This window comes from Corythoichthys intestinalis, chromosome 2 (assembly GCF_030265065.1).
Source record: "Corythoichthys intestinalis isolate RoL2023-P3 chromosome 2, ASM3026506v1, whole genome shotgun sequence".
NCBI classification, from domain to species: domain Eukaryota; kingdom Metazoa; phylum Chordata; class Actinopteri; order Syngnathiformes; family Syngnathidae; genus Corythoichthys; species Corythoichthys intestinalis.
In genome coordinates, this window is record NC_080396.1 from 32368973 (window position 1) to 32395861 (window position 26889).

Below are 26889 nucleotides of genomic sequence, written 5' to 3' on the forward strand. Positions count from 1 at the left end.
TCAGAACTTTTTTTTCTTAGAAGTAGAAGTTAGCTGTTTATCCAGATGTCACTAACCAAGAGGACACTTATTTATGTACATAAGTCAAGAAAAAAAATCCCATATGTATGACTGGTTTGTATGATGGAGACACCTTTGTAAAATTGTATATAAAAAAATAGAGAACTGATTGTCATTGTAACGTTTGAAATTGAATTTTATCGTTGAAGGGCAATTTTTATTTGTATACCCATGGATTTCATAAGTCTGCAGTCTATGGTATAGCAAAATTCGACACAAAGTGCTTTTCATCACATTACAATCCAAACAAAATTATACATAAAAATCACAAATCTTTAAGACAAAATAGAAAATGGAACTTAGATTGAATGAAAAGCAAAAGTCATAACTTGAAACCAGAGGTATATGGGCAGTTATAAATGCCCTTTGGTAAACGGTAGCATTTTAAAAACCAGCAGTATTTTATAGTCTCTTTGACACAGGAAGCCAGTGTAATTATTTCATAACCGGTGTAAGTATGGTCCAGTTTTGTATTTCTAAGGACTCTGGCAGCAGCATTCTGTATAAGCTGCATCTGATTGATTTTTGTTAAGACCTGTAAATAAACTGTTATATTAGTACAGTCTAGTAAAAATGAGGGCATGGATAAGGTTTTCGATGTTTGGGGAAAAACTGCCCCTTCATCCTGGCTATATTTTTTAGTTTGAAATAGGCAGTGACAATGGCTGACAAAATTATGACAATAGATGGCTGTCAAAATTTAGGTCCGAGTCAATAATTATGCTAAGATTTCCGGCTTCGTTTGTAGCTGTAATTGAACCCTTGAGGAACACCAAATGGGAGTTTTGTTTGTTCAGCTTGGAACAAGTGAATTAATTTGAGTATTACAGTAGTATTTACAGAATTTTGTATGTGGACTATTTAAAAATTTGAAGAGTTGGAATGTTTCCAACTCGTTTGCGCTTTATTTAAATAAGTGTTGAGTCATGTTAACTTGTAGCATATGGCGATAACAGGACTTGATAAACTGGTACAGCCATGGGGTGATGATTAGACCACCTTATGTGAATGCCAATTCCCACTGAATGTGTCATGTGACTGACAAAAAAGGTAAATGTATAAAATTGGCACATAGTTAAGAATTTAAGTGATTTAGGTTATTAAGAAAGCCATGAAAAATGGCCAGTTATTTCTGAATAACTTTTTGACGTATTTGTCCTAACGAGTACCATCAATTGTAGCAGTCATTTAAACTTGAATGAACAAGAAACACTGTGTGCAATTTAGAAATGCGCCAAAATGGCTCAACACATACACAATAATACTGGTTTTGAAATATCCCCCACTCACTTGAGGCAGAGAAGAATTTATGACCAGCATGTCTAGAGTAAGAAATCTTTATTTGACCCATTAAAAACATTCACATTCCATAACATGAGTAGAAAAAAAAATCAAGCTAAGTATTATGATTCCTCAAATGCTTCACATGACTTATTTTGATGGTAACAAACTTATTAAAGTAGCATGTGCAGTTATGATGATGCAATCTCATCTCTTAAATCTGGTTGATTTGGTCCATGGTAAAGATGCTGAAACATTCTGGACGATATTTTTCCCCCTATATCATCACAGGTCACTCCTCAGCTCGAAAGTGCAATTCATCCACATCACCCTCCAGCCTATCGTGCTGTTCGCCCTCCGCTAAAAAGAAAACAGTTTTAATGTCTGCCTTCAAATGTTCAAATTGAGGACTTCGGGCATGTGCCGTTACCTTGAGCGCGCATCCTTTGGTAGAGACTCGAATATCTGTCGACCACAGCTTCATCATCCTCCACAGGCTTGTACCCAAGGTAGGCCCCGGCTTTTTGACAGTAAATAATAAACCTGCGCAATAACATGACATTCGATTATGATTGTTCTTCAAGAGTGCACGTGCATGGAAGCTGGCAAAGGAGGAACATACCTCTTCCAACTATCTTCAGTGCTGAGTACAGTCGGGTTTCCCACCACAATCAACAGCGCTTGAGCTCGAGTCATTGCCACGTTGAACCGCTGATTAAGGAAATTGGTGTTATAGGGACAGTGTAGTTGAAGTCAAACTTGAATCCTTTCGTGCACCAACTTTGGTTTTAATTTTTTTTTTCCCCCATTTTGACTGGGAGTTAAATGCTAGATCCAGTTAGAATGGATTGGACATCTAGTGCCGACAATGGCACTCAAACATGAACATTCACAGCCTGTCTTCCTGTTTTATATGAATTGAACAAGTCAATATGTCAACTTTAACAGAGTAACAGTGGTACATCGACATACAATCGCATTAGACATCACATCATCATTTATTTACATATATATGTATATTACATACGACGATTTATGACAGTGTCGCAAGTTCATCGTTTTCCCGCAAGAATGACACACGACGGATTTTCTTGTGAGAGAAATCAACATGGGTCCCAAGTGGGCTAGTGCAGGTGGTGAAACAAGGGAAAAAGGTGACGCTTACGATTGAAATTAAGAAGGAAATGATAGAAAAATATGAGTGTGGTTTGCATGACTAAACCCCCTCCCCTTACCTACTTACACACTCACCATCTTCTCCCTCCGACCTCCGTTCGCCAGTAAAGGTGACAATAAAAACGCTTTTTTAATTATTTTTTTCATAATTTGTTTTACATGTGTCATATAGAATGCATTTGTTGAATTAGACAGAACACGCCTCACTGTATTTGCGTGCACCTGCCGTCTCCTCCCACCTCTATAAGTTGGCCCAAAAAAAAAAAAATTTTTTTTAATTTCCATTTATTATTCTTAGTCCAATTTGTATTTATAATGTGTTTTGCTATGTATAATTCCTATTAGTAATTGTACCTGCAGTTTTTATGGAGGATTTAGCGTAGAGTTTTGGGCTGTGGAACAAATTCATTCATTATCTGAGCCGCTTATTCTCGCGAGGCTCGAAAAATCTGCTTGACATACTGGTCCTTCTCAAAAAATTAGCATATTGTGATAAGGTTCATTATTTTCTGTAATGTACTGATAAACATTAGACTTTCATATATTTTAGATTCATTACACACAACTGAAGTAGTTCAAGCCTGATGACAATCAAGATGATTTTGGCAAGAAGAAAAACCAAAAATCCCTATCTCAAAAAATTAGCATATCATGAAAAGGTACTCTAAAGAAGCTACTAACCTGATCATCTCAATTAACGAATTAACTCAAAACCCCTGCGAAAGATTCCTAAGGCTTTTAAAAACTCCCACCCTAGGTTCATTACTCAAAACCGCAGTCATGGGCAAGACTGCCGACCTGACTGCTGTCCAGACGGCCATCATTGACTCCCTCATGCAAGAGGCTAAGACACAGAAAAAAATTTCTGAGCGAATAGGCTGTTTCCAGAATGCTGTGTCTAGGCACCTCAGTGGGAAGGAAAAAGTGTGGCAGGAAACGCAGCACAACCAGAAGAGGTGACCGCACCCTGAGAAAAATTGTGGAGAAAGGCCGATTCCAGACCTTGGGGGACCTGCAGAAACAGTGGACTGAGTCTGGAGTACAAAAATCCAGAGCCACCGTGCATAGGCGTGTGCTGGAAATGGGCTACAGGTGCCGCATTCCCCAGGTCTAGCAACTTTTGAACCTGAAACAGCGACAGAAGCGCCTGACCTGGGCTACAGAGAAGCAGCACTGGACTGTTGCTCAGTGGTCCAAAGTACTTTTTTCAGATGAAAGCAAATTTTGCATGTCATTCGAAAATCAAAGTGCCAGAGTTTGGAGGAAGACTGGGGAGAGGGAAATGCCAAAATGCCTGAAGTCCAGTGTCAAATACCCATAGTAAGTGATGGTCTGGGGTGCCATGTCAGCTGCTGGTGTTGGTCTACTGTGTTTTATCAAGGGCGGGGTCAATGCAGCTAGTTATGCTTCCATCTGCTGAAAAGCTTTATGGAGATGAAGATTTCATTTTTCAGCACGACCTGGCACCTGCTCACAGTGCCAAACCACTGGTAAATGGTTTACAGACCATGGCATTACTGTGCTCAATTGGCCTGCCAACTCTCCTGACCTGAACCCCATAGAGAATCTGTGGGATATTGTGAAGAAGTTGAGAGACACCAGACCCAACACTGTGGATGCACTTAAGGCCGGTATCGAAGCATCCTGGGCCTCCATAACACCTCAGCAGTGCCACAGGCTGATTGCCTCCATGCCACGCCGCATTGGAGCAGTCATTTCTGCAAAAGGATTCACGACTAAGTATTGAGTGCATAGCTGGTATAATTAATGGAAGGTTGACTTATTTTGTATTTAAAAAAACACTTTTTTTGTATTGGTCAGATGAAATATGCTAATTTTTTGAGTTAGGGATTTTTGGTTTTTCTTGACTTTTTTGCCGAAATCATCAATATTAAAACAATAAAAGGCTTGAACTACTTCAGTTGTGTGTAATGAATCTAAAATATATGAAAGTCTAATGTTTATCAGTACATTACAGAAAATAATGAACTTTATCACAATATGCTAAAGAGAAGGACTAGTACAACCATTTCGACTAACAAACCAGGTCCTGGATCAGATTGAATTCGTATGTAATGGTACCACTGTACAAGGGGCCCATAACCAGTGTGTTTTTATTCATTGTAATTTTAATAATTAACTTTTTAATAACATCTAGCACCTTAAAATATATAAAAACATATGATATGATTACTAAATAAATAATAGTGGCCAATATTTTATTATTTAAATGACCAAAATTAGTCATTTGCTCTATCAAGGGTTCTATAGCTGGTCACTGTAGTGAGCACTGTCCCCGAAAGTATTAACAAAGTATTTGATAGATTCGAAGAACAGTGTTGTTAGCCAGCCAAATTTAAATCTAATACTTTTTTAAAAAAAGAGCAAATAAATTTTATGAGGCTTCAAAATGGGGAAAAATATGGCCAGCACTTCAAATCTCAGATGCTGTTGGCGTGTCCGCTGACTGTTCAACCCACGCCCTACTCAAGTGCCAAATGTCTACTTGTTGTTGTAATTCGAAAATTTAATGATACTTGATTTTGATGGTTGCTATGTCTGTACAACTCATCTACTATGCCAGCAAGTCTTTGTGAACGTGACACGATAAACGAGGTAAAAAGATCCAACCGGTGGTGAGCAGCGACCGTAGGAAGCCAGTAGATAAGCAATGCCTTGGTCAGTAGATGCGTACAGTCGGATACAATTCGCTAGAAATTCAATGAGCTCTTGGTGCTATTGTAGCTGTCCGCACACATCCACCGTCTGGCCTAGTTCGCTAATTGCGACCGGTCATATGTTACGTCGTACATTATTGCAGAGCCCACAATACAATAAACAAATAGGCACCCGACAAAAGATGTATTTTGGTGACGTGCACGACAACAAGTTAATCCAGCTAACTCTGCAAGTACACCTAGAAATTTAGCTCGTTTCTGATTTAAAAAAATAAAAAAATCCAATGTGTTTGAGCTGATCAAAAATGAATCGCAAGCATATCTGACCCATCAACTGAAAAATAAATAGTAAAAATGTACTTAGTTCAATGTTATCCAAAGACAATGAAACATGGGATCATTTGATTGTCATATTTCTCTAGATTTCCGCTTAAATGTCAAAAACAGGTTCTCTATAATCAAAATCAAAGTTGTTCCACAATTTGAACCATGTCAAATTATTTTCTTTATGGATAATTAGAACATATTTTGTTTTATACATAATTTTGTTTTTGAGTAAGTAGTAGTACCATAATTATTAGAGGTGTGCAAAATTTCCGATTCTTAGATTATTCGCGATTCGGCCGTGGAAGATTCGAGAACGATTCACAAACATCCAAATTCCGATTATTGAAATATGCCAAGTAAAGCGGAAGTACAACACACTCAGCACGCCGCGCGGTCAATGAGCAACGGAGCGAGAGTAGCTAAACATCATGCTTCTCATTACCCGGCCCCTCGGGTAATGCCAATGCTCAACTCACGGCTCTAGCTCAACTCATGCCACGAGATAAAAAAACACAACAACATACCTGAAGCTGCTACAAAAGTACGTCATCCACATAATGTTACGGTAGATATCATTTACATAAGACTAGATGCACTACGGTAGCGGTAGCGTTTGCAGCACATCTACAAAAAGCTAGATGCAGACGTAGTAAACGGCCGCCATCTTAAAGCAGTACACTTCTCTGCAAGGCTGTTGTAGCGAACCTTCCAAGCAAACCTAATTAACTTTTTATCTAAAATACTCGTAAATCGGTAAAATATTGACTTGAATCTATCTTTAAAATAGTTTTAAAACTTTCACATGTCGAAAGTTGACAAAAGGGAAATTATGGATTAACGGGAGCAATTTTAACAACTTTAACGGTTGATTCACAACATTAAATTAATTGAATGTAGTTTAAAGCTGCTGATACAGAATGGGGACTGGAGTTTTTTATTTACTGTTATTTTTGTATATTTGTTTACTGCTATATGTTAACTTGATACTGAAATAGTAGTTTGGTTTAGCCTGAGAGTATTTTTGAACAATTTTGGAACAAATGTACAAAATATTTAAAAAAAAAAAAAAAAAAAAGGGGGGGGGTGCATCAATAATCGTTTTAGAATCGAATCGGACCATCTGAATCGTAATCGTAATCGAATCGTTAGGTGCCCAAAGATTCCCAGCTCTAATAATTATTGCACAAAATGGAGAAATACCTCCTTTACGCTGGACATTAAGGCTTTTGATGGGCTTAGTGTTAGTCACTAGTGTTAGTAGTTAGGATTTTTGATACCTGAAAGTTAGTTAAGAAACTAATGATATAACCAGAGTTTTATTATTTCAACATATTTGCTTTGGTTGTTGCTTCCATTTATGTAAATTTGATTGCCTAGTTCACGTTTGACTGAATGCTTCTCGAATATTTTGCTTTGATATATTTCTGTAATTGTTTTGTCTACGTACATTCTGTAACTTGTTTGGAGTCTGTATATCTTCATTAAAATTTTGAAATTTTGTATTTAATAAAAAAAAAAAAAAAAAAAAAAAAAAAAAACTCAAAACGACCAATGATTTGTTAATTCAAATTTATAAAGGGAAATATGATTAAAATCATGTCTAATTTTTAATGCGCTCGTATAAAGTTAAAAAGGTGAACTTTGTTGCAACGTATGTTTAAAAACATTTTAAAATATGCGCTGTATCATGGTAAAGCTCAAATGTTGAAACATTGTATCACAATTATTCCAGGATACTTATCACATTCAAATGACAAAATTAGGTTAAAACATAATGGCGCCTTAAAAACATGCAACTTATCATTTAGGCATACCTTCTCGTTGCCAACAAAGCCAAGGTTGAAGCATTTGTCAAAATCAGTGTAATCGAGGCTGCTACGGACTGTCGACACCAAGATCACTCTTCTCTCCTGACCTTGGAACTCCTCCACCGAACCAACCTGACACGAACAATTCATGAATGACTTGGACGTTCCCTGTGTAATGTTTAAATATAGAAATGGGGTGAACTTGAAATAGGATTCATGCCTTGTAATTACCTTAAGGGCACTCATGTCACTAAATCTAAACTTCTTCTGAATTTTGTTGAGGGCCTGATGGATTTTCTGCACCTGTTAAAGAAAATTTAGCTAAGAACAAAGTAACTCAATTCATTGAGCTACTTCATTTAGTTTTCTTACTTGTTTCCTGTAAGGAGCAATGATGCCGATATCTTTGGGAGCGAGGCCATTTTTGCCACCCGTCTGCAGCAGTTTCTCCACGTAATCCATCAGAACCTGAATCTCTGCTCTGTTGAAGAATGATGGGCTGCTAGCCTCACGCTCATTGATTCCCGTTACCCCGTGGAAAATCACAGGGAAGTCCTAACACAAAGTATGGCACTTGTCATTTAATTTACAGATCTTTAACTAGACCCGATATAGAGTGTTTTCAAAAAATGAGGCGAAAGAAGCAAACGCTTGAATGTGACATACCTGTTTCACAAGATGTTCCCATTTACACAAGGAGTTGATTTTCATTTCTTCGCCACGGGCCTCCAGCTTCCCTTCATAGAAAAGCTCGTTGGGAACTGCCAGAATGGCTTCATGGGACCTTACGAGGGCAAGACAATCATACAAGTTAACCTGAGGATTAGTGGAGGAAAAACAAGGTGAAATTTTACAACACCTGTAATTGTGCAGCAGTTGGGTGACGAAGAGGTCATTGAACGCACCATCCTCCTTCTGATACACTGTGGTAATGTCCATCATTCGCTCCAAGAAGGAAATTCCTGCAAACAGCATTGATACGCTAAAGCTTGTATACGTCAATACGAGGACTCTAGTGCATAGTAGCATACCCATTCCGTATTTCTCAGCAAGAGGGGATGCCACAATGGGTCCCAGCTGCTTGTGGTCTCCAGCCAGAACCACCAGACCAGACTTTGGATCCAACAGTCCTTTAACCCAAGCAAATTTCAACCAAGTTCAGTGCCATTTTAGATAGCATTTCATCATGTCTTCTGTTTTTACCAGCTAGTGGGATTAAACAGTCAGGCTCCGTAGCCTGTCCGGCCTCATCGACGAAAATGTGAGTGAAATGACCGTTTGGGAGGTTTCCTGTGACCAACCTGCCGAGAGCAGAAATTACATGATGAGGGGAGAACACAATGCGCTTCCCACTTCCTTGAGTACACCTGCACAAGCTATTGGAGCAAGGTCTAGACTAGTGTTGGAGCTGAAATACTGGGTTTTGCACTGTATAGACCCTACTCACCAACGTCACAGAATGACGTGTCGCTGTATCCGACCGCCATATTGTCCGTCTGTTTAGCCCTATTCTCAATGGTTTCAATTAGTCGTTCAGTTTATAGAGCAATTCATGGAAGCCCCAGTGCTTTCAGACGCTGTAAACTCATTGGATGCGTTGCATAAAATGCGTTATGTGGAAAAGCTTCAATCTATCAGTTCCCCAGATCCATATTAGATGCCTAAATCGATATTTTTCGACCCGCTGTCTTCGCCCTCTCTGCCTGACATCTGCTACCCTGATATCTACAACTATCTTTTCCACAGAAACTTGGCCTATTCTCACGAAACTTTGAAAAACGTTAAGAGCAGCACTCTAAAAGCAACATTACCCTGTGTGATTTCTAAAATGGCGACAATCAAAAAAAAAAAAAAAAAAAGTTGACTGCGATGGCCGACGCTTCAAGGATAGGTGGACATTAGACTATTTCTTCAATAAAACACGCAACAACTGTGTCTGCCTCATTTGCAAAGAGACAGTCGCTGTTTTCAAAGAGTTCGATGTGACGCGATAATATTACCGAACAAGACACGCTGACATGTACGACGACATTACAGGGAAGATACGCAGCGAGAAATTATAGCAACTTGAAGCTAGTTTAATTTCACAGCAGCAGTATTTCGCAAGAGCCCGAGTGTCGAAAGAGAACGCCACAAAGACGAGACTGTTGAAATTATGAATTAAAAAAAATAATAAAGCAAATGTGACACACAGAATGGCTTGCTAACATTTGTTTAAATATATTGTTCTATGTAAATCAGCCAAGGTAGCCCCCCGCATTTTTACCACACCAAATCTGGCCCCCTTTGCAAAAGGTTTGGACACACCTGTTTAACTGATGATCCGTAGACGAGGCTAGCTTCTTTCACTTGGTACCAGCTAAATATTATTCAAAATGTAATGATGGAAGAAATAAGCATCTTGAATTTGAAACTGTATGTTGTCGGCGATTAGCCTCGCAATGATCTTAATTGTGGTTGTCAGCCCAAAACCCTCTAAATATATATTAAATGCATCTTACCAGATATAAAATGACTACAACATAATCTCTGGTAATCGTTTGGAGCCCAGTTTTCTCGTCGAATTGCAGCAGTCCATCTCGCTCTCCTCTCCAGGTCTCTCGGAATACGGTACAACTTCAAGTCTCTCCATCTATCTTCTCTGTTATTGCAACCAACCGCCACACACGCCTTCACCCTTTTGATTATTAATGTTAACGAGCAGAAAAACACGCCATAATAGGAGGAATTTACGTAGCGGTAATGCATCAAAACGACGAGTAGACGGACAATATGGCGCGGAGGCGTGGTTGTGACGTCATGTGAGTAGGGTCTATTGGTGCATTGTCTTCTCATTTGAATCTGTTGAGACTCAGATGAAACAGAAAAAAAGGCTAAACATTTTCCCAGATGTTAACGCACAATTTAAAAAATGTTATTTGTTTAGATAGTTTACTTGGAGTTGACTCTTTAAAGCAGGCAAAAGGCTTCACTTTTTCACACAAATTAATAAACAATTTAAAATGCCTTAACTGATGAAAGTTATCTCGAGAGTAAACAGTTATCTTGCCTTACCTTAAAAGAAAAGCTGTCATTATTCATTCTTTGTGCATTTTCAGTTCGCACAATTACAACATTTTATTGAAAGTACCTGGGAACTGTTTAAAATTTTCCAATAAAAGTTTTTCCTTTAATAAGCACAACTAAATACTATATTACTGCATCTCCTCAACCCGAGCTCATACTGTTTTTATAACATTTTGCATAATCCAAAGACCGACCTTTGCATTCAATATGATGACACAACCGCTGTACATGGACGCTTCATTTACAAAATACACACACGACCCAACAGTGTAATGCACGTCAACAAATATGCGCATCTGACGCTACCTTCCAGCGGTGATCAGAGTGGTGACGATGATTCGATACGTCATCAGTTTCTCTTTGGAAGGGAAAATGAAACCATCTCCAACTAGGTTAGAGTATGCCTGTGAAATAACCGCAAACAGGGGAAACACACAAATTTCACACTGCAATAGACTGACAATTCAATAAGGTCAATCAGGCGGAGCACATCAAAAGTGAGTTTTTCTGTGAGTGCATCGTCGACTGTGGCTCCACTATAACTCATATTTGGGCTCATAACATCATGAAGTTCATGATCATCAAGAAAATCAATTTCTGAAATTGGTAAGTCAAGCAACCAGTGTCCATGTGCATCAAGCACAAAGTGACTTCCACTGACCTTTATATCCTCACTGACACTTTGCGGGTCACGGTTGCTAGCAAACATGCGGTACACCTTGCTCTTATTCCCATGGTCCTTCAGAATCCTGCTGCAGAGGACATCCACAGCACTGTTGGAAGGAGCGCAGGCAAGAATGTGGCAGTCACTCTCAAGCTTGTCAATCTGTTTGATGGCCTCCACCAAAGTAATGGTTTTTCCTGGACAAAGATCCATCTGAGTGAAGACTTTGCTTTAATTAAGTGCGAACACGAGCAGCCCAATGGGATTTACCTGTACCAGGCGGTCCAAAAACCAAGTATGGAGCAGGTTTGGAAGTACCTGCTACAATATGACGAACAGCTTGCATCTGCTCAGGGTTTTCCGCCAATTGTCTGTTAAAGAAACTAATACACACACAAGTAGAAGACATCAATGATGATGGTATTAGTTATACAGGTTGTATAGTAGTATAGTAGAGATCAACAGATGTGGGGGTTTTTTAGGACCGATACCGATTAATAGCAGTTAGGCCAATAACAGATTTTTAGAGCTGATATTCATTTGCAGTAAGTGTAAAAATTGACAATAAAAATTTTAATAATGCAAACACTAAACTTCATTGAAATGCCTAAAGCATGTTTATTAAATCACACAAATAATTATTTGTTATTTACATATATATATATATATATATATATACACACACATACAGTGCCTTGCAAAAGTATTCGGCCCCCTTGAACCTTGCAACCTTTCGCCACATTTCAGGCTTCAAACAAAGATATAAAATTTGAATTTTTTGTCAAGAATCAACAACAAGTGGGACACAATCGTGAAGAGGAACAAAATTGATTGGATAATTTAAACTTTTTTAACAAATAAAAAACTGAAAAGTGGGGCGTGCAATATTATTCGGCCCCCTTGCGTTAATACTTTGTAGCGCCACCTTTTGCTCCAATAACAGCTGCAAGTCGCTTGGGGTATGTTTCTATCGGTTTTGCACATCGAGAGACTGACATTCTTGCCCAGTCTTCCTTGCAAAACAGCTCGAGCTCAGTGAGGTTGGATGGAGAGTGTTTGTGAACAGCAGTCTTCAGCTCTTTCCACAGATTCTCGATTGGATTCAGGTCTGGACTTTGACTTGGCCATTCTAACACCTGGATACGTTTATTTTTGAACCATTCCATTGTAGATTTGGCTTTATGTTTTAGATCATTGTCCTGTTGGAAGATAAATCTCCGTCCCAGTTTCAGGTCTTGTGCAGATACCAACAGGTTTTCTTCCAGAATGTTCCTGTATTTGGCTGCATCCATCTTCCTGTCAATTTTAACCATCTTCCCTGTCCCTGCTGAAGAAAAGCAGGCCCAAACCATGATGCTGCCACCACCATATTTGACAGTGGGGATGGTGTATTCAGGGTGATGAGCTGTGTTGCTTTTACGCCAAACATATCGTTTTGCATTGTGGCCAAAAAGTTCAATTTTGGTTTCATCTGACCAGAGCACCTTCTTCCACATGTTTGGTGTGTCTCCCAGGTGGCTTGTGGCAAACTTTAAACGAGACTTTTTATGGATATCTTTGAGAAATGGCTTTCTTCTTGCCACTCTTCCATAAAGGCCAGATTTGTGCAGTGTACGACTGATTGTTGTCCTATGGACAGACTCTCCCACCTCAGCTGTAGACCTCTGCAGTTCATCCAGAGTGATCATGGGCCTCTTGGCTGCATCTCTGATCAGTTTTCTCCTTGTTTGAGAAGAAAGCTTGGAAGGACGGCCGGGTCTTGGTAGATTTGCAGTGGTCTGATGCGCCTTCCATTTCAATATGATGGCTTGCACAGTGCTCCTTGAGATGTTTAAAGCTTGGGAAATCTTTTTGTATCCAAATCCGGCTTTAAACTTCTCCACAACAGTATCTCGGACCTGCCTGGTGTGTTCCTTGGTTTTCATAATGCTCTCTGCACTTTAAACAGAACCCTGAGACTATCACAGAGCAGGTGCATTTATACGGAGACTTGATAACACACATTTGGATTCTATTTATCATCATCGGTCATTTAGGACAACACTGGATCATTCAGAGATCCTCACTGAACTTCTGGAGTGAGTTTGCTGCACTGAAAGTAAAGGGGCCGAATAATATTGCACGCCCCACTTTTCAGTTTTTTATTTGTTAAAAAAGTTTAAATTATCCAATAAATGTTGTTCCACTTCACGATTGTGTCCCACTTGTTGTTGATTCTTGACAAAAAAATTAAATTTCATATCTTTATGTTTGAAGCCTGAAATGTGGCGAAAGGTTGCAAGATTCAAGGGGGCCGAATACTTTTACAAGGCACTGTAAGTTATGGCCGAAAATCCTTAATTGCCTCACCTCAGTTGAGGAACATTTGAAGTTTCTTTCGAGGCAAGGCTGGCTGGTGGGAACAACACCTCTTCCAGTCCAAACTGGGTAGCAAGATCTACAGCTCGGTGCTCCAGACGAAGAATCAGACGGTTGAGTGTGAACTCCACATTGAACTTCATGCCATCAATAAAAATGTTCAACAATCTGTGGGCATATTTACAAAGGTTAAAAAAAAATGTTTTAAAAACGTCTTAATAGTCATAGACTAAACTTATACTATCGTACAGCATTAAGTGCTTTTCCTCTTGCAGTTGGGTGCTCCTTGTGAGAAGTTTGTTTTTACCGTAGACAGGTAAATATTAAGACTTCAGAGCTTTATAGAAGTCTTTATATAGTATACAGTGGAGGTGGGAATCTTTGGGCACCTAACGATTCGATTTGATTCAGAAGCTACAATTCGATTATAAATAGATTATTGATGCAACCCCCCGCTATCAGCTGCTTTAATGTTTTTTACAATAGTTAAAAAAAAAATGTACAAAAGTCCTCTCAGGCGTAAATAAACGACTATTTCAGTATCAAGTTAACAGTTCAAAACAGTAAATAAAACATTCACGTCCCCAATCTGTATCAGCAGCTTTAAACTACATTCAATTAATTTATTGTTGTGAATCAACCGTTAAAGTTGTTAAAATTGCTCTCGTTATTCCATCATTTCCCTTCTGTCTACTTTCGACACGTGAAAGTTTTAAAACTGTTTTAAAGATAGATACAAGTCAAGATTTTGCAGATTTAGGAGTATTTTGGGTAAAAAGTTAATTAAGTTCGCTACAATAGCCTTCCAGGGAAGTCTAATGCTTTAAGATGGCGGCTGTTTACCAACGCCGGCAAGTCTGTCATTTCGCATCTAGTTTTCTACACGTGCTGCTAACGCCGCCGAGTCGGTCGTTTCGCATCTAGTTCTTTATACATGTGATATTTACCGTAGCTTTATTTGCGCGTAGTTTGTAGCAGCTGTCGGCAAACTACTAGATAAACTAGTCCTTTTATCTAGCGGCATGAGTTGAGCCAGAGCCGTGAGTTGAGCATTGTCATTACCCGGGTAACGACTAGCATGATGTTTACTCTCGGTCCGTTTCTCATTGAGTCCCGAAGACCGCGCTGACTGTTTTAGTTCCGCTTTACTAGGCATATTTCAATAATCGGAATTTGGATGTTTGTGAATCGTTCTCGCATCTTCCACGACCGAACCGCGAATAATCCAAGAATCAGAAATTTCACACACCTCTAGAATACAGAATCTTGACTTCAACCTGACAGATGCCGTGCCTTGGCCTCAAGAAAAGAATTTTACTGAACTGGGTGTTGTGACTGTCTGACAGGACTTACTTTGAGCTGAAGCCCAGTTTGACAGAGTCCCGCTCTACTTTGTGGACATAACCACAGTACTTGTGTTTTGTTTCTCCTTGAGGGTAAACCAGCAGCTTATCTCCACGCAACACAGAAGGGCGATTCTCAGACAAACCAGGTACCTGAAAGGGGGTGAAACAGAACGATTAATGTTCAAGACCTTACGTGAAATCAGAAATTTTATTGGCAGCATGCAGGTTGGGGTTTTAACATTCAGCAGAGGTTAAACATTGTGTTTTCTTGTCATCTGCGTCAACATACGTAAATCTGTAAAAGTAGCTTATAGACCATTGTAAAATATCATTATAATAATTATATTCATTTTAAGTAAGTTAGTTGACCTTCAGAATGAGAAGCTTTGAGTTGGCTGGATCTCGTTCCATGATTGCGTATTCATTGTCACTGTTCGGTATGAAGTATCGCCTAATGTTCAGTTGCATCTGCTCCTCCTCCATATAAAGCAACTCATGGAACCTTTTAGAGTAGTTCTTAAATCTCAAAGGGCCGGTCAGCACCTGACTTAAAAGAATAAAAGGACAAAATGAGTATGGAAAGTAATTTTGAGAGCAAACAGTAAGCATAAAAAGTCAAGCCAACCCTGCTTGAATTCTAAATTTATTGCGATATTTTAACAAATGAGACCAAGACCTTTTTCACCAATAAGACTTTCGCAAAGTATATTTTTTGAGTGGAGGCCTGGCAGTGAATGATTGCCTCAAACCCTTCCCAATTTAAATGGATTTGACATCTATTGCTAGGAAAGATTAAAGCAACACTTAAGTTTGTTTCTGGTGATTTTGGCGACGCCAGTGGACTAAAAAGGTAGTGGTTTGCCGAAACGGCAGACTGCATTTCCCATGAGTACGGTGGCCGAGAGGTGTCAGGCGAAATGCAAAGTCCAAACACTTTGCAAATAGAGAAAGCAAGAACCCCAATTGCAAACGCTTTGCAAAAGAAAAGCACGAATGCAAACTGCCACAACACTATCCCCAATTCCTAAAGCGCGATCGCAAATTGGCAAAAGCACGAACCCCAATTGCCACAACACGGCAGCAAATGGCTCGCAGCACGAATGCAAATTGCCACAACACAATTCCTAAAGCGCGACTGCAAATTGTCAAAAGCACGAATGCCAGTTTCCACAACACGACAGCAAATGGCTCGCCGCACAACCGCAAAAGGCTCGCAAGACAATTGCAAAGACGATGACCCAGAAGTTAAAAAAATAATAACAATAATAATAATAATAATAATAAAAAAGACGTCACTTTGTATATTGCTGTATGTGCTTTGTGACCATCTCTACGGGCCTCCGTAAAGTTGCCCCCCCCCCCCATCAGACGCAAATTTATATAAAAATGATGTTAATCGTTTGTGCTGCAACAGTTTTGTAGATACATTATTATGCTTTTATTGAGATATTAATTTCGGGTGGGGACGTCACTCGTAGCTTTTTCATAGCTTGGCTCCCGCAGCTAATGGAGCGTACCAACTCTCTCAATATCAGAGGGGTGTCCTAACAACTAGCACAAACAGAGCACAAAAAAATTCGGGTCCATTTTGCGGTAAATTGGGGGGCTTGAGATATTAACGTCGAGTGATGACGTCCCTCTAAGCCCCTCATTTACTGCAAAATGGTTCCGAATTGGTGCCATTCGTTTGTGCTAGTTGTTAGGACACCCATCTGTTATTGAGAGAGTTGGTACGCTTCATTAAAATAACAGAGGAAGAGAGTTGGTACGCTCCATTAACATAAACATAACAGAGGGGTGTCTAAAAAGTAGCACAAACGAATGGCACAAATTCGGAACCACTTTGCAGTAAATGAGGGGCTTAGAGGGACATCATCACTCGAAACAAATATCTCAAGCCCCCCAATTTACCGCAAAATGGACCCTAATTTTTTTGTGCTCTGTTCGTGGTAGTTGTTAGGACACCCCTCTGTTATTGAGAGAGTTGGTACGCTCCATTAGATGCGGGAGCTAAGGTAAGAAAAAGCTACGAGTGACGTCCCCACTCGAAATTAATTTCTCAATAAAAGCATAATACTGTATCTACAAAACCGTTGCAGCACAAACGATTAACATCATTTTTATATAAATTTGTGTTTGATGGGGAGCAACTTTACGGAGGCCCAGAGAAATGGTCACAAAGCACATATAGCAATATACAAAGTGACGTCTTTTTTTTTTTTTTTTTTTTTTAACTTCTGGGTCATCGTCTTTGCAATTGTCTTGCGAGCCTTTTGCAGTGGTGCTGCGAGCCATTTGCTGTTGTGTTGTGGCAATTGGCGTTCCTGCTTTTGCCAATTTGCAATCGTGCTTTAGGAGTTGGGGATTGTGTTGTGGCAATTTGCATTCGTGCTGCGAGCCATTTGCTGCCGTGTTGTGGCAATTGGGGTTCATGCTTTTGCCAATATGCGATTGCGCTTTAGGAATTGGGGATGGTGTTGTGGCAGTTTGCATTCGTGCTTTTTTTCTTTTGCAAAGCGTTTGCAATTGGGGTTCGTGCTTTTTCTATTTGCACAGTGTTTGGACTTCGCATTTCGCCTGACACCTCTCGGCCACCGTACATGAGGACCTGCGCAAGAAGTGTCGTAAAGTCCGGCTCCCGCTGTCACCTGGAGTCGGTCTGAACTACATTTGTGTTTCCTATGGCTGTGCAAAGGATGAATAGCAATTAGGTTATGAATCTAAGTGTGTCCAAACAATATCAAATGACAACGGATAGAAAGGGTAAAGAGAGACGTGACGCATGCCGTAAAGCAGTCAGTACATTTGAAGGTTTTCTTTTTGTGTGGCAGGGTTCCTACCATCGTCTTCGAAGTTGCTTAGTACCAGTGAAAGTGACACAGACACCCCTAGGGCGATGGCAGAGATGTAATTCAACTGCTTGTCAGTCAATGTTTAATCACAAAAGTTAAGAATGTACTGTATAATCAAGGTTGAAGAGTTATTAAATGTTGCGTATAGGTGAGCTATGTCTCACTTGAAAGCTTTCCAACAGTATGTGTGTGTGTGTGTGTGTGTGTGTGTGTGTGTGTGTGTGTGTGTGTGTGTGTGTGTGTGTGTGTAAATATATAAATATGTAAATATAAATAACTTAAGGCAAAGTGGTTGCATATGTGCACACCCTTTTGTAACTGGGTACGTTAATGGACGTTGACTTAATCACATTAGAACTCTTGTCTAATGAACCCCAAATAAAGTTCACCAGTTTAAGGAGGTTGGTTCATGGATTGATACAAAGGCGAGGGGCAGGAACGGGGCTTATTGATCAATGCACATACCACTACTTGAAAGGTGGAAAAGCGCTATATAAGTATAACACCCTTTACCATTACTGTGAGAGAGAGGGACTTTCAGGTCATAAAGAAGTCAAAGTCTTAATGTTTATTTTTGAGCAAGATGTGTTTGTTTGCATCAGCATAGGTTAAGAAAGCAGAGTCATTAATGCCGGACTAACAGGATGTGAGGACCACTTTAGTGGCTGGTGTATGCTGATTCATATTTTCAGTTCACCAGTAATTGGTTTACTTTCAAAACAAGCACATCAAGAGTTGTAGAATTAACACCCTTTTCCCCATCTATAATTGGTCGGGAAAATTTGTGAATTACTTTTCTTGGCTTTTTCTTTTATTCTTAAACATAGCATTTCTATAGCAGTAGGTAGACCTTTTATATCAATTGCACATCATTATCAAGCTTTGAAAAACCTTTTATCAATGGGGGGATTCCGCATCAATGCCTTGATGCGCTGGCCTAAGTCTTTTGGCATCTCATACGAATAAAGCCGGACTGCATTTTTTAGCTCCATCGATGAATGCCTGAGAAAAAAAAGAAAGTGCATCATAATTAAATAGTATCATGAGGTTGCATCAAGTAGGGGTGCAAAAGGCCAATCAGATATTTGTCAGTATTTCAAGAGATGCTGTGCAGGATTTCTGCTTTGTTTCAAGATCGGATTGTGGAAAATAATCTTTAAAATTTACACGTTACTCTGCCAAAGTTAAAAAAATAATAATAATAAATAAAAAAAACACATCTACAAAAAGGATGAATTACTATACTCTGCTGCTAATAAGAAGAAAGTGGTCAATGTTGCCAGATCAGAAGGGAGACCTGCCAATTCTGTCGTGTGTATTCAAAGTAGGTACAATGGAAAAACAGCTGTATACGAGCAATTTTAAGGGTGCAAAATTGATTTAACAATTTTAAGAGCTGAAATTATAGTAACATCTGTTGATTTTCAAAATACTGATGTTTCCCCGTTTTTAAAATCCTATCCAAATGTGGAATGTAAACATACCCATCAGGTCGAACTCCTTCCACAACACAGCATTCCAGTTGAACCATAGCAGCATGACACGAGCGTTTGAAAGGAGCAATAGGTTCCAGCTCTTTTCCCAGCTTGTTCATAAAATGAAGATGAATATCACGCACGATGTAGAAAAGGGTGGAATTCTGCTTAAATTCAAATGTCAACGTCACTGGATAGTGACCAGCATACTTAAGCTGATGATAGTTAACCGTGATTGGATAGGTATCGCCTGAAACACATCAAATCATACTTGGTACCAGGGTGATAACTGTCAAAGTGGAGTGATGCAATAATTGAAAATGAATGGGCTTTTTATTACCTGGTTTGAGGGAAAGAGGTTTTCTTCGGGTCACCTTCTGCTTATCATTAAGGGTGAAGCAGCTCAACTTGTTCAATGGGGCATAGTACATAAAATCCACAGTATGAGTTCCAGTGTTTTCCACTTTTAGGTTCACATCAAACTTTAAAAAAACAAAAAAACAAACATGAAATGCAATGAAAACGTGTTTCAAATATTTTACGGAAGACGTTAATACAACTTCAACAAAAATAAAGAATACCTGCTCTGTTTCCACATCCCACCAGATTGAGCCATCCTCGAATTCTTTGTCTGCGGTGATGGTGATACCTTTTTTATCAGAAATTAACTCAGACCTTAGGGTAGAAGGGGGGGGGGGGGGGACGGTAAAGTACTGGTAGATATATAGTGTATAATTGGCACTGAGTGAAAGTAAGTAGACTGGCCTTTGCTGTGACACAAAATCATTGTCAGTTTTTGGGTTCAATTCCTGCTTTGATTCCACAAGAACCAACATGGTAAGTAGGGTTGCCAACAGTCCCGGATTGGGTGGGACAACTAGGAATTTAGGAAGTTCTGACTGGTACCGCCGTACCAGTCAGAACTTCTTAACGGTTAGGTACATTGGCTGTTTTGTATTACTCTAATCCCTTAATTTAAAGGGACAGTGCAATCGAAGTCAACAAAAATAAATTATTTGATTAGGTGTAACAAAAATGCCAAATTTAAATGAATTGAAGAACACGAAGTACCTGCGTATGTGATAAAGCATTAAAATACAAAATAAGGTTAGCCCTTCAGGTCTCAGGCTCTGTAGGTATGTTTCCTGACTGTGCTGAAACAATGCCCTTTTTTTCAGATTATTAGTTTTTTAAAATATTTTTCATATTTCACAAATGGTTTTGTGTATCGAATCATGGGTCAAGAATTGTGATATGAATCGTATCCTTACAGCCCTACTCATTACAGGTATTAATTGTTAGGTTAGGTCAAGTGAATGATTCAAAGTTGTTGTTTTAGTCTGGTTTCTGGTTGGAATGAACATTCGCTGCCATCCCTCCCACTTCAAACGGATTGAACGTACAGTGGTACCTCTACATACGATCGCTTCGACACACGAACTTGCGAAATGAAGATGCAAATGACAGAAAAATATGAGCGTAGGGTGGGCATCCGTGAAATGGCTCAACAATACATCTCCACGGTCCTCCTCCGACCATCGTTCGCCAGTCTTTATAAGTTAAGCTGACAATTCTTATTGTGGTAACATCTCCAGAGAAATCGCCAACTTCGCCACGTTTTTATCATTTATTTCACAACAAAAACACCTTCTGTCTGCCGCAATTGACGGTGTTCTCAAGAAAACATTCAAAATGAAAGTGAAACTCAAGCTCACCGGTCTGTCTCTGGCACGTCAGCCCCGCGGTGCGTTCAGGGTCAGCAAAAAACGTCCGCCACATTAGAACCCGATTCGTTACATTAATACAGGAATTATTATTATTATTATTATTATTATTCCGATTTTGATTTATAATTTATTTGTTTTGCTATGTGTAATTGCCATTTGTAATAGTACCAGCAGTATTTTTTAAGGATTTAGTGAAGGTTTTTGGGCTGTGGAACGAATTACTGGAATTATAATGTATTCCTATGGGAAAATCCTGCTCGACATACGACCATTTCGACTTACAAACAAGGTCCTGGAACGGATTAACTTCGTATGTAGAGGTACCACTGTATATGGCCGTCATTGGCAGCCAATGCCCGGCAATTAGGTCATTTTGGGCCATTTAAGGTCATTTACCGATTGATTTTGGGATATTTTATGGGTCACTACCTGTTTTTTTTTTTTTTTTTTTTTTAGTTACAGAGCAGGAAGTGACCTGGGCATCACCCAAATGATTAGGCAGCGACTCAAACTCAACAGGAAATGACCTGTAAATGAACAGCAACTGATCTGTAAAGGTCCCGAAAATCGGACAGAATGACTGTGAATGCTCTGGTTACGAATTAGTGCTGCAACGATTCATCGATTAACTCGAGTATTGGATTAGAAAAAAAGATTCAAATTAAATTTTGTTGCTTCGAGTATTTGTTTCATTAAAGTGGTGTTGTAATGGTTTGTTTTAAAAGAATTGATTTGGGTGGACACACGGCCCTCTAGTCTACCTCATTTCACATCTGCTCCCTGTTAAGACCAACATAAGTTTTTGTTTGAGCTAATGATTTTTTTGAATGCATTTGTAATTTAGTTTAAAGGTATATTTAGCAATTTTTTTGTGGGAATATGTCTGAGCCATTTGTTAAGAGCATTGTAAAAAAGCATTAGTATTTTATAGCATTTAAGCTAGCGGACTTTTGCTATGTAAGTTAGCCAATTGTTCTTTTGTTGTACATAGATCCTCTTTATATATATATATACACAGTGCTTTGCAAAAGTATTCGGCCCCCTTGAACCTTGCAACCTTTCGCCACATTTCAGGCTTCAAACATAAAGATATAAAATTTTAATTTTTTGTCAAGAATCAACAACAAGTGGGACACAATCGTGAAGTGGAACAAAATTTATTGGATAATTTAAACTTTTTTAACAAATAAAAACCTGAAAAGTGGGGCGTGCAATATTATTCGGCCCCCTTGCATTAATACTTTGTAGCGCCACCTTTTGCTCCAATTACAGCTGCAAGTCGCTTGGGGTATGTTTCTATCAGTTTTGCACATCGAGAGACTGACATTCTTGCCCATTCTGCCTTGCAAAACAGCTCGAGCTCAGTGAGGTTGGATGGAGAGTGTTTGTGAACAGCAGTCTTCAGCTCTTTCCACAGATTCTCGATTGGATTCAGGTCTGGACTTTGACTTGGCCATTCTAACACCTGGATACGTTTATTTTTTAACCATTCCATTGTAGATTTGGCCTTATGTTTTGGATCATTGTCCTGTTGGAAGATAAATCTCTGTCCCAGTCTCAGGTCTTGTGCAGATACCAACAGGTTTTCTTCCAGAATGTTCCTGTATTTGGCTGCATCAATCTTCCCGTCAATTTTAACCATCTTCCCTGTCCCTGCTGAAGAAAAGCAGGCCCAAACCATGATGCTGCCACCACCATGTTTGACAGTGGGGATGGTGTGTTCAGGGTGATGAGCTGTGTTGCTTTTACACCAAACATATCGTTTTGCATTGTGGCCAAAAAGTTCACTTTTGGTTTCATCTGACCAGAGCACCTTCTTCCACATGTTTGGTGTGTCTCCCAGGTGGCTTGTGGCAAACTTTAAACGAGACTTTTTATGGATATCTTTGAGAAATGGCTCTCTTCTTGCCACTCTTCCATAAAGGCCAGATTTGTGCAGTGTACGACTGATTGTTGTCCTATGGACAGACTCTCCCACCTCAGCTGTAGATCTCTGCAGTTCATCCAGAGTGATCATGGGCCTCTTGGCTGCATCTCTGATCAGTTTTCTCCTTGTTTGAGAAGAAAGTTTGGAAGGACGGCTGGGTCTTGGTAGATTTGCAGTGGTCTGATGCTCCTTCCATTTCAATATGATGGCTTGCACAGTGCTCCTTGAGATGTTTAAATCTTGGGAAATCTTTTTGTATCCAAATCCGGGTTTAAACTTCTCCACAACAGTATCTCGGACCCAGAGGTTGCGCTAGACTTTTTCGTTGTCTGTCATTTTGACTGACAGGGTCATAAAAATCCGGTCATAATCTATTTTTACCAGTCACTTAAATTTTTAAAATGATGATAATGACATTGTGGTGACCCTTTGTTTGGCATAATTCACCTTCCGTACTCGTGTGTCCATTTGGCCGAGCGCGTTAGCGGCTATGACACAGTCACGTGACGGAGACACTTAAGAGCCGCGCGCGTTCCGGTGTTCTGACAAATTTTGCAACCCATCAAAAATTTCTACCTTGCGGTTTTGCGCGTGCGCGTAACGTTAAAAATGGCCACGAATGCAGCGATTCCAAAGTAAACATTACAAACTTTCTTTGAAGAAAGGAATATTTACTTAAGTTTGATCATGTAAAGACATGTACTAAAGTTCTCAAACACATCCTACCATATTAGCTGCACACAGCAACTGCACCCCGCGCTCTCACTGTTAACGACTTCGCCGTGTCGTTAAGTATAAATTTACGCCATTTTCGTGTTGCACATGTATGTTTATGATGATGTCTAGTTTAGTTAGCACCTTTGGATAACATTTAGAGTCCAATTAAATGTAAAAGAGGGCTTTTTCAGCGCCACAAAAGCTTTGGGAGCAAAATTTTATAAGGGAGCAAATTTTGACAGAACAGCCATCACACATCAAGCAGATGAATATGTAACTTTTTCTCCGCAGAGACAAAAATAGCTGACTGTGGCCCCAGTCGGTAGGCTACATTATGGAACAATGAAATTAACAGTTCACCTGCTGTGGCCTGAACGGAGTCTTACTTCTTCCTCCTGGTGCGCATGGACTTGAATTGCGTGGCCGCTTGTGCAGTCCCTGTTTTTCACCTCTTTTATCAACACCATCGTCGTTTTGGGACTTTTTGAAGAGACTTCGGACACTCAGTTGCCTTGACATTTTTCAGAGTAAGGCCAACGACGTCATGCATCAAGACAGACAATAGCTAATTAATATGGTTACTCGCCACCCTGTGGTCTGGGGTGTGAATTGCAACCTGTCAAAATGACAGGTGGACTTCAGTTTTTTCCGTCACCGTTTTAAAAAATCGGTCAACGACGGAAAATATTCGGTTAACGCGACCCCTGCTCGGACTTGCCTGGTGGGTTCCTTGGTTTTCATAATGCTCTCTGCACTTTAAACAGAATCCTGAGACTATCACAGAGCAGGTGCATTTATACGGAGACTTGATTACACACAGGTGGATTCTATTTATCATCATCGGTCATTTAGGACAACATTGGATCATTCAGAGATCCTCACTGAACTTCTGGAGTGAGTTTGCTGCACTGAAAGTAAAGGGGCCGAATAATATTGCACGCCCCACTTTTCAGTTTTTTATTTGTTAAAAAAGTTTAAATTATCCAATAAATTTTGTTCCACTTCACGATTGTGTCCCACTTGTTGATTCTTGACAAAAAAAATTAAATTTCATATCTTTATGTTTGAAGCCTGAAGTGTGGCGAAAGGTTGCAAGATTCAAGGGGGCCGAATACTTTTGCAAGGCACTGTATATAATGTATGTATATATACGATGTGAGGCTCAGCTCCGGTTTTCAAATTTTTTATGTTCCTTATCCAATTACTCGATTATTCAAACTAAATAGTTCATCGATAAATTAACTACTAAAATAATCAATAGCTGCAGCCCTATTTCGAATGAACGAAATGCATTGGGTGTTGAGCACCGTCATTTTTTATTTATTCATTTATTTATTTTTTAACATTGACACCTTTTTAAAACGATATCTCGATTCTTGGCAGGAGCATATCGATAACCTTTTGGGATACAAAGTATCACGATATATCACCATTTTGATATTTTGTCACACCCTTAATTTACATATTGTTTGTTTAAAAGCAGTACAATAACAGATCATTGAAACAAAAAGGGCAAGCGTCACTCCTGTTGCAGTAGTGACTCATAAATATGCAGTTCCGTATTTAGACCTATGTTACCAGGTGTGTCTACCTAAGATTTAAATATGCCCATAAAAGGAAACTGATGACGGCAGCAGAAATATTTGCGCTATTCAATGGACAAGATATAACTAGGTTCTGTATCAGTTTACACAGCATTCATGTCACAAACATGCCTTTTAACTCCTTTGTCGTCATTGACGGCAACAGACGTCCAATGAATTTTCAATAAATGATTAATAAAGATTGATGGCAACTGACGTCCCAGCCAATGGCCAAATAAGAACTCATTTAATGCCACTGAAGGCAATCCATGAATGAGTGAATGATCACTGCCAGCACTCCCAGTTCAAATGGGTTATATGTCCATTGCCATCAATGGCACTCAAAAACGTGACTGATCACTGCCAGCCCACCGAGCTGAAATGGCAGCCAATGAGTTAATAGAATATTTGAATTACATTTACCTGTCCTTCTTGAGCATTTCCTTCAGAGATCTGGCATTGTTCATATTTTCTTCCATCGCAGAACGCAGTCTCTGATCTGGAGCTGGTGCATGACTCACAACCATCTGATTGACTTTCTGTGGTTTTTGTCTCCTGGGCCTATGCCACTGGTCCACCATAATCCCTTGAACCTGAGCACATCACGTAATGCTAAAATTGCAAACCCAAGCCACACATTTTTTTTCATTACAGCTGGTAATTCTGCTCATGTTGACATCTTAAAAAGACGTTGTTTGTGGGCGATTCCGTGGTTCCAGTTTAAAACTTTCCGTCAATCAGATCAGTTCATTTTTTGAACACAGATTGTGATAAAAATAAATAAAAATAAAAACACTTTTGTCTATACCGCTTGACTCGTGAAATCTGACACTAACATAGTGGAAGTTTAGGCTTGATATAAGTGACAAGGCATACCGATAGGAAGTGAACTTCATCTTTCCGCGTGTATACTTTATTCTCCAATTTCATGAAGTAAAAGACCTTGCTGAAGTTTGGCACCTTGGTTTCTTGATTCCTGAAAAAGGGAATAAAGAAAAACATGAAAGTAGTCCACTCGAAAAACGTACCGTTACAGCGAAGAATCGCAGCACACCTGGCTTTGAACTCCGTGTTGTAAATTTCTTTCAATTCGGACTTCTTTATGTTGTTTGCTCGCTCGGTTTCTCTCAGAAAGACCAAGAATTGGACACCAGCTCGGTGGCCTGATTTCCTTCTTTCGGGCATGATGCTTTTTCGGGCATGGACCATGCAGCCGTCTCAAACTTCTGAGGTCCCCTCCCGCTCAAATGCGGAAGTTCTAGTGAAGAACGACTTCTTACTATGTTTTATAATACAGTTCGGATGGGCGGTGTATACTTTTATAACTGTGACACCGGAAGAAGCGTGGCTTGACAGTGCAGTCTCGGTGTTAAAACCACGCGCACCTTCTCAAATCACCGAATCCAGAGAAAACGAAACTTAAAAACGATTGAAGGCTAAACAAAAAAAAAAAACAAAACAAAACAAAAAAACACACACACACACACACACACACAAATAAAGATACAAAGATCTACCTTTCAAAATGTTAGTAACTGGCTTTTCCTTAGCGAATTAGGTCACAAAGCAACTGTGGCTGTACTTTAAACGAATGCTCCCCCGAATTGTAAAGTGAAAGTAAAATGTAGGATTCCTGTGAAACAAAAGTAAAATATTAGATGGACATGAAACATTTCAGATAATGTAATACAAAGATATAAAGATAGATGCGCTTGCATGTCGTTGTAGTTAATACTCCTATTAAAGGTTTCTTAGCTCATTTCAAACACAATCAGATTCAAACTTTTATTTCATGCAAGACAGAATTTGTTGAAGATGACAAACAACAACAAAATGGATAAGAT

At 39.4% G+C, this 26889-nt stretch overlaps 1 protein-coding gene across 1 annotated transcript; it reads right to left on the reverse strand.

Annotated features, from left to right (window-relative positions):
- Positions 1 to 1378: 1378 nt before the first annotated feature.
- LOC130904435 (putative helicase mov-10-B.1) lies at positions 1379 to 26376 on the reverse strand. The gene is made up of 23 exons (XM_057817182.1): positions 26100 to 26376; positions 25922 to 26021; positions 25469 to 25638; positions 19673 to 19766; positions 19432 to 19573; positions 19101 to 19341; positions 18508 to 18618; positions 15134 to 15311; positions 14772 to 14914; positions 13410 to 13586; positions 11331 to 11443; positions 11058 to 11257; positions 10703 to 10800; positions 8534 to 8631; positions 8362 to 8460; positions 8190 to 8292; positions 7997 to 8114; positions 7703 to 7885; positions 7562 to 7633; positions 7337 to 7462; positions 1964 to 2052; positions 1772 to 1884; positions 1379 to 1701 (listed from the first exon to the last, which is right to left on the reverse strand). Exons 1-23 carry the CDS (start codon positions 26252 to 26254, stop codon positions 1634 to 1636), a joined length of 2991 nt encoding a protein of 996 aa, XP_057673165.1. The 5' UTR covers positions 26255 to 26376; the 3' UTR covers positions 1379 to 1633.
- Positions 26377 to 26889: the final 513 nt, after the last annotated feature.

Excerpts from the sequence above, each read along its gene's own strand:
- LOC130904435 (XM_057817182.1), bottom strand. The coding sequence starts at position 26,254 with ATGGTCCATGCCCGAAAAAGCATCATGCCCGAAAGAAGGAAATCAGGC. Across the intron at positions 14,915-15,133 it reads CAAAGCTTCTCATTCTGAAG|GTACCTGGTTTGTCTGAGAA; the intron begins GTCAACTAACTT and ends ACCCCCTTTCAG. Across the intron at positions 10,801-11,057 it reads GTGTCAGTGAGGATATAAAG|GCATACTCTAACCTAGTTGG; the intron begins GTCAGTGGAAGT and ends GTTATTTCACAG.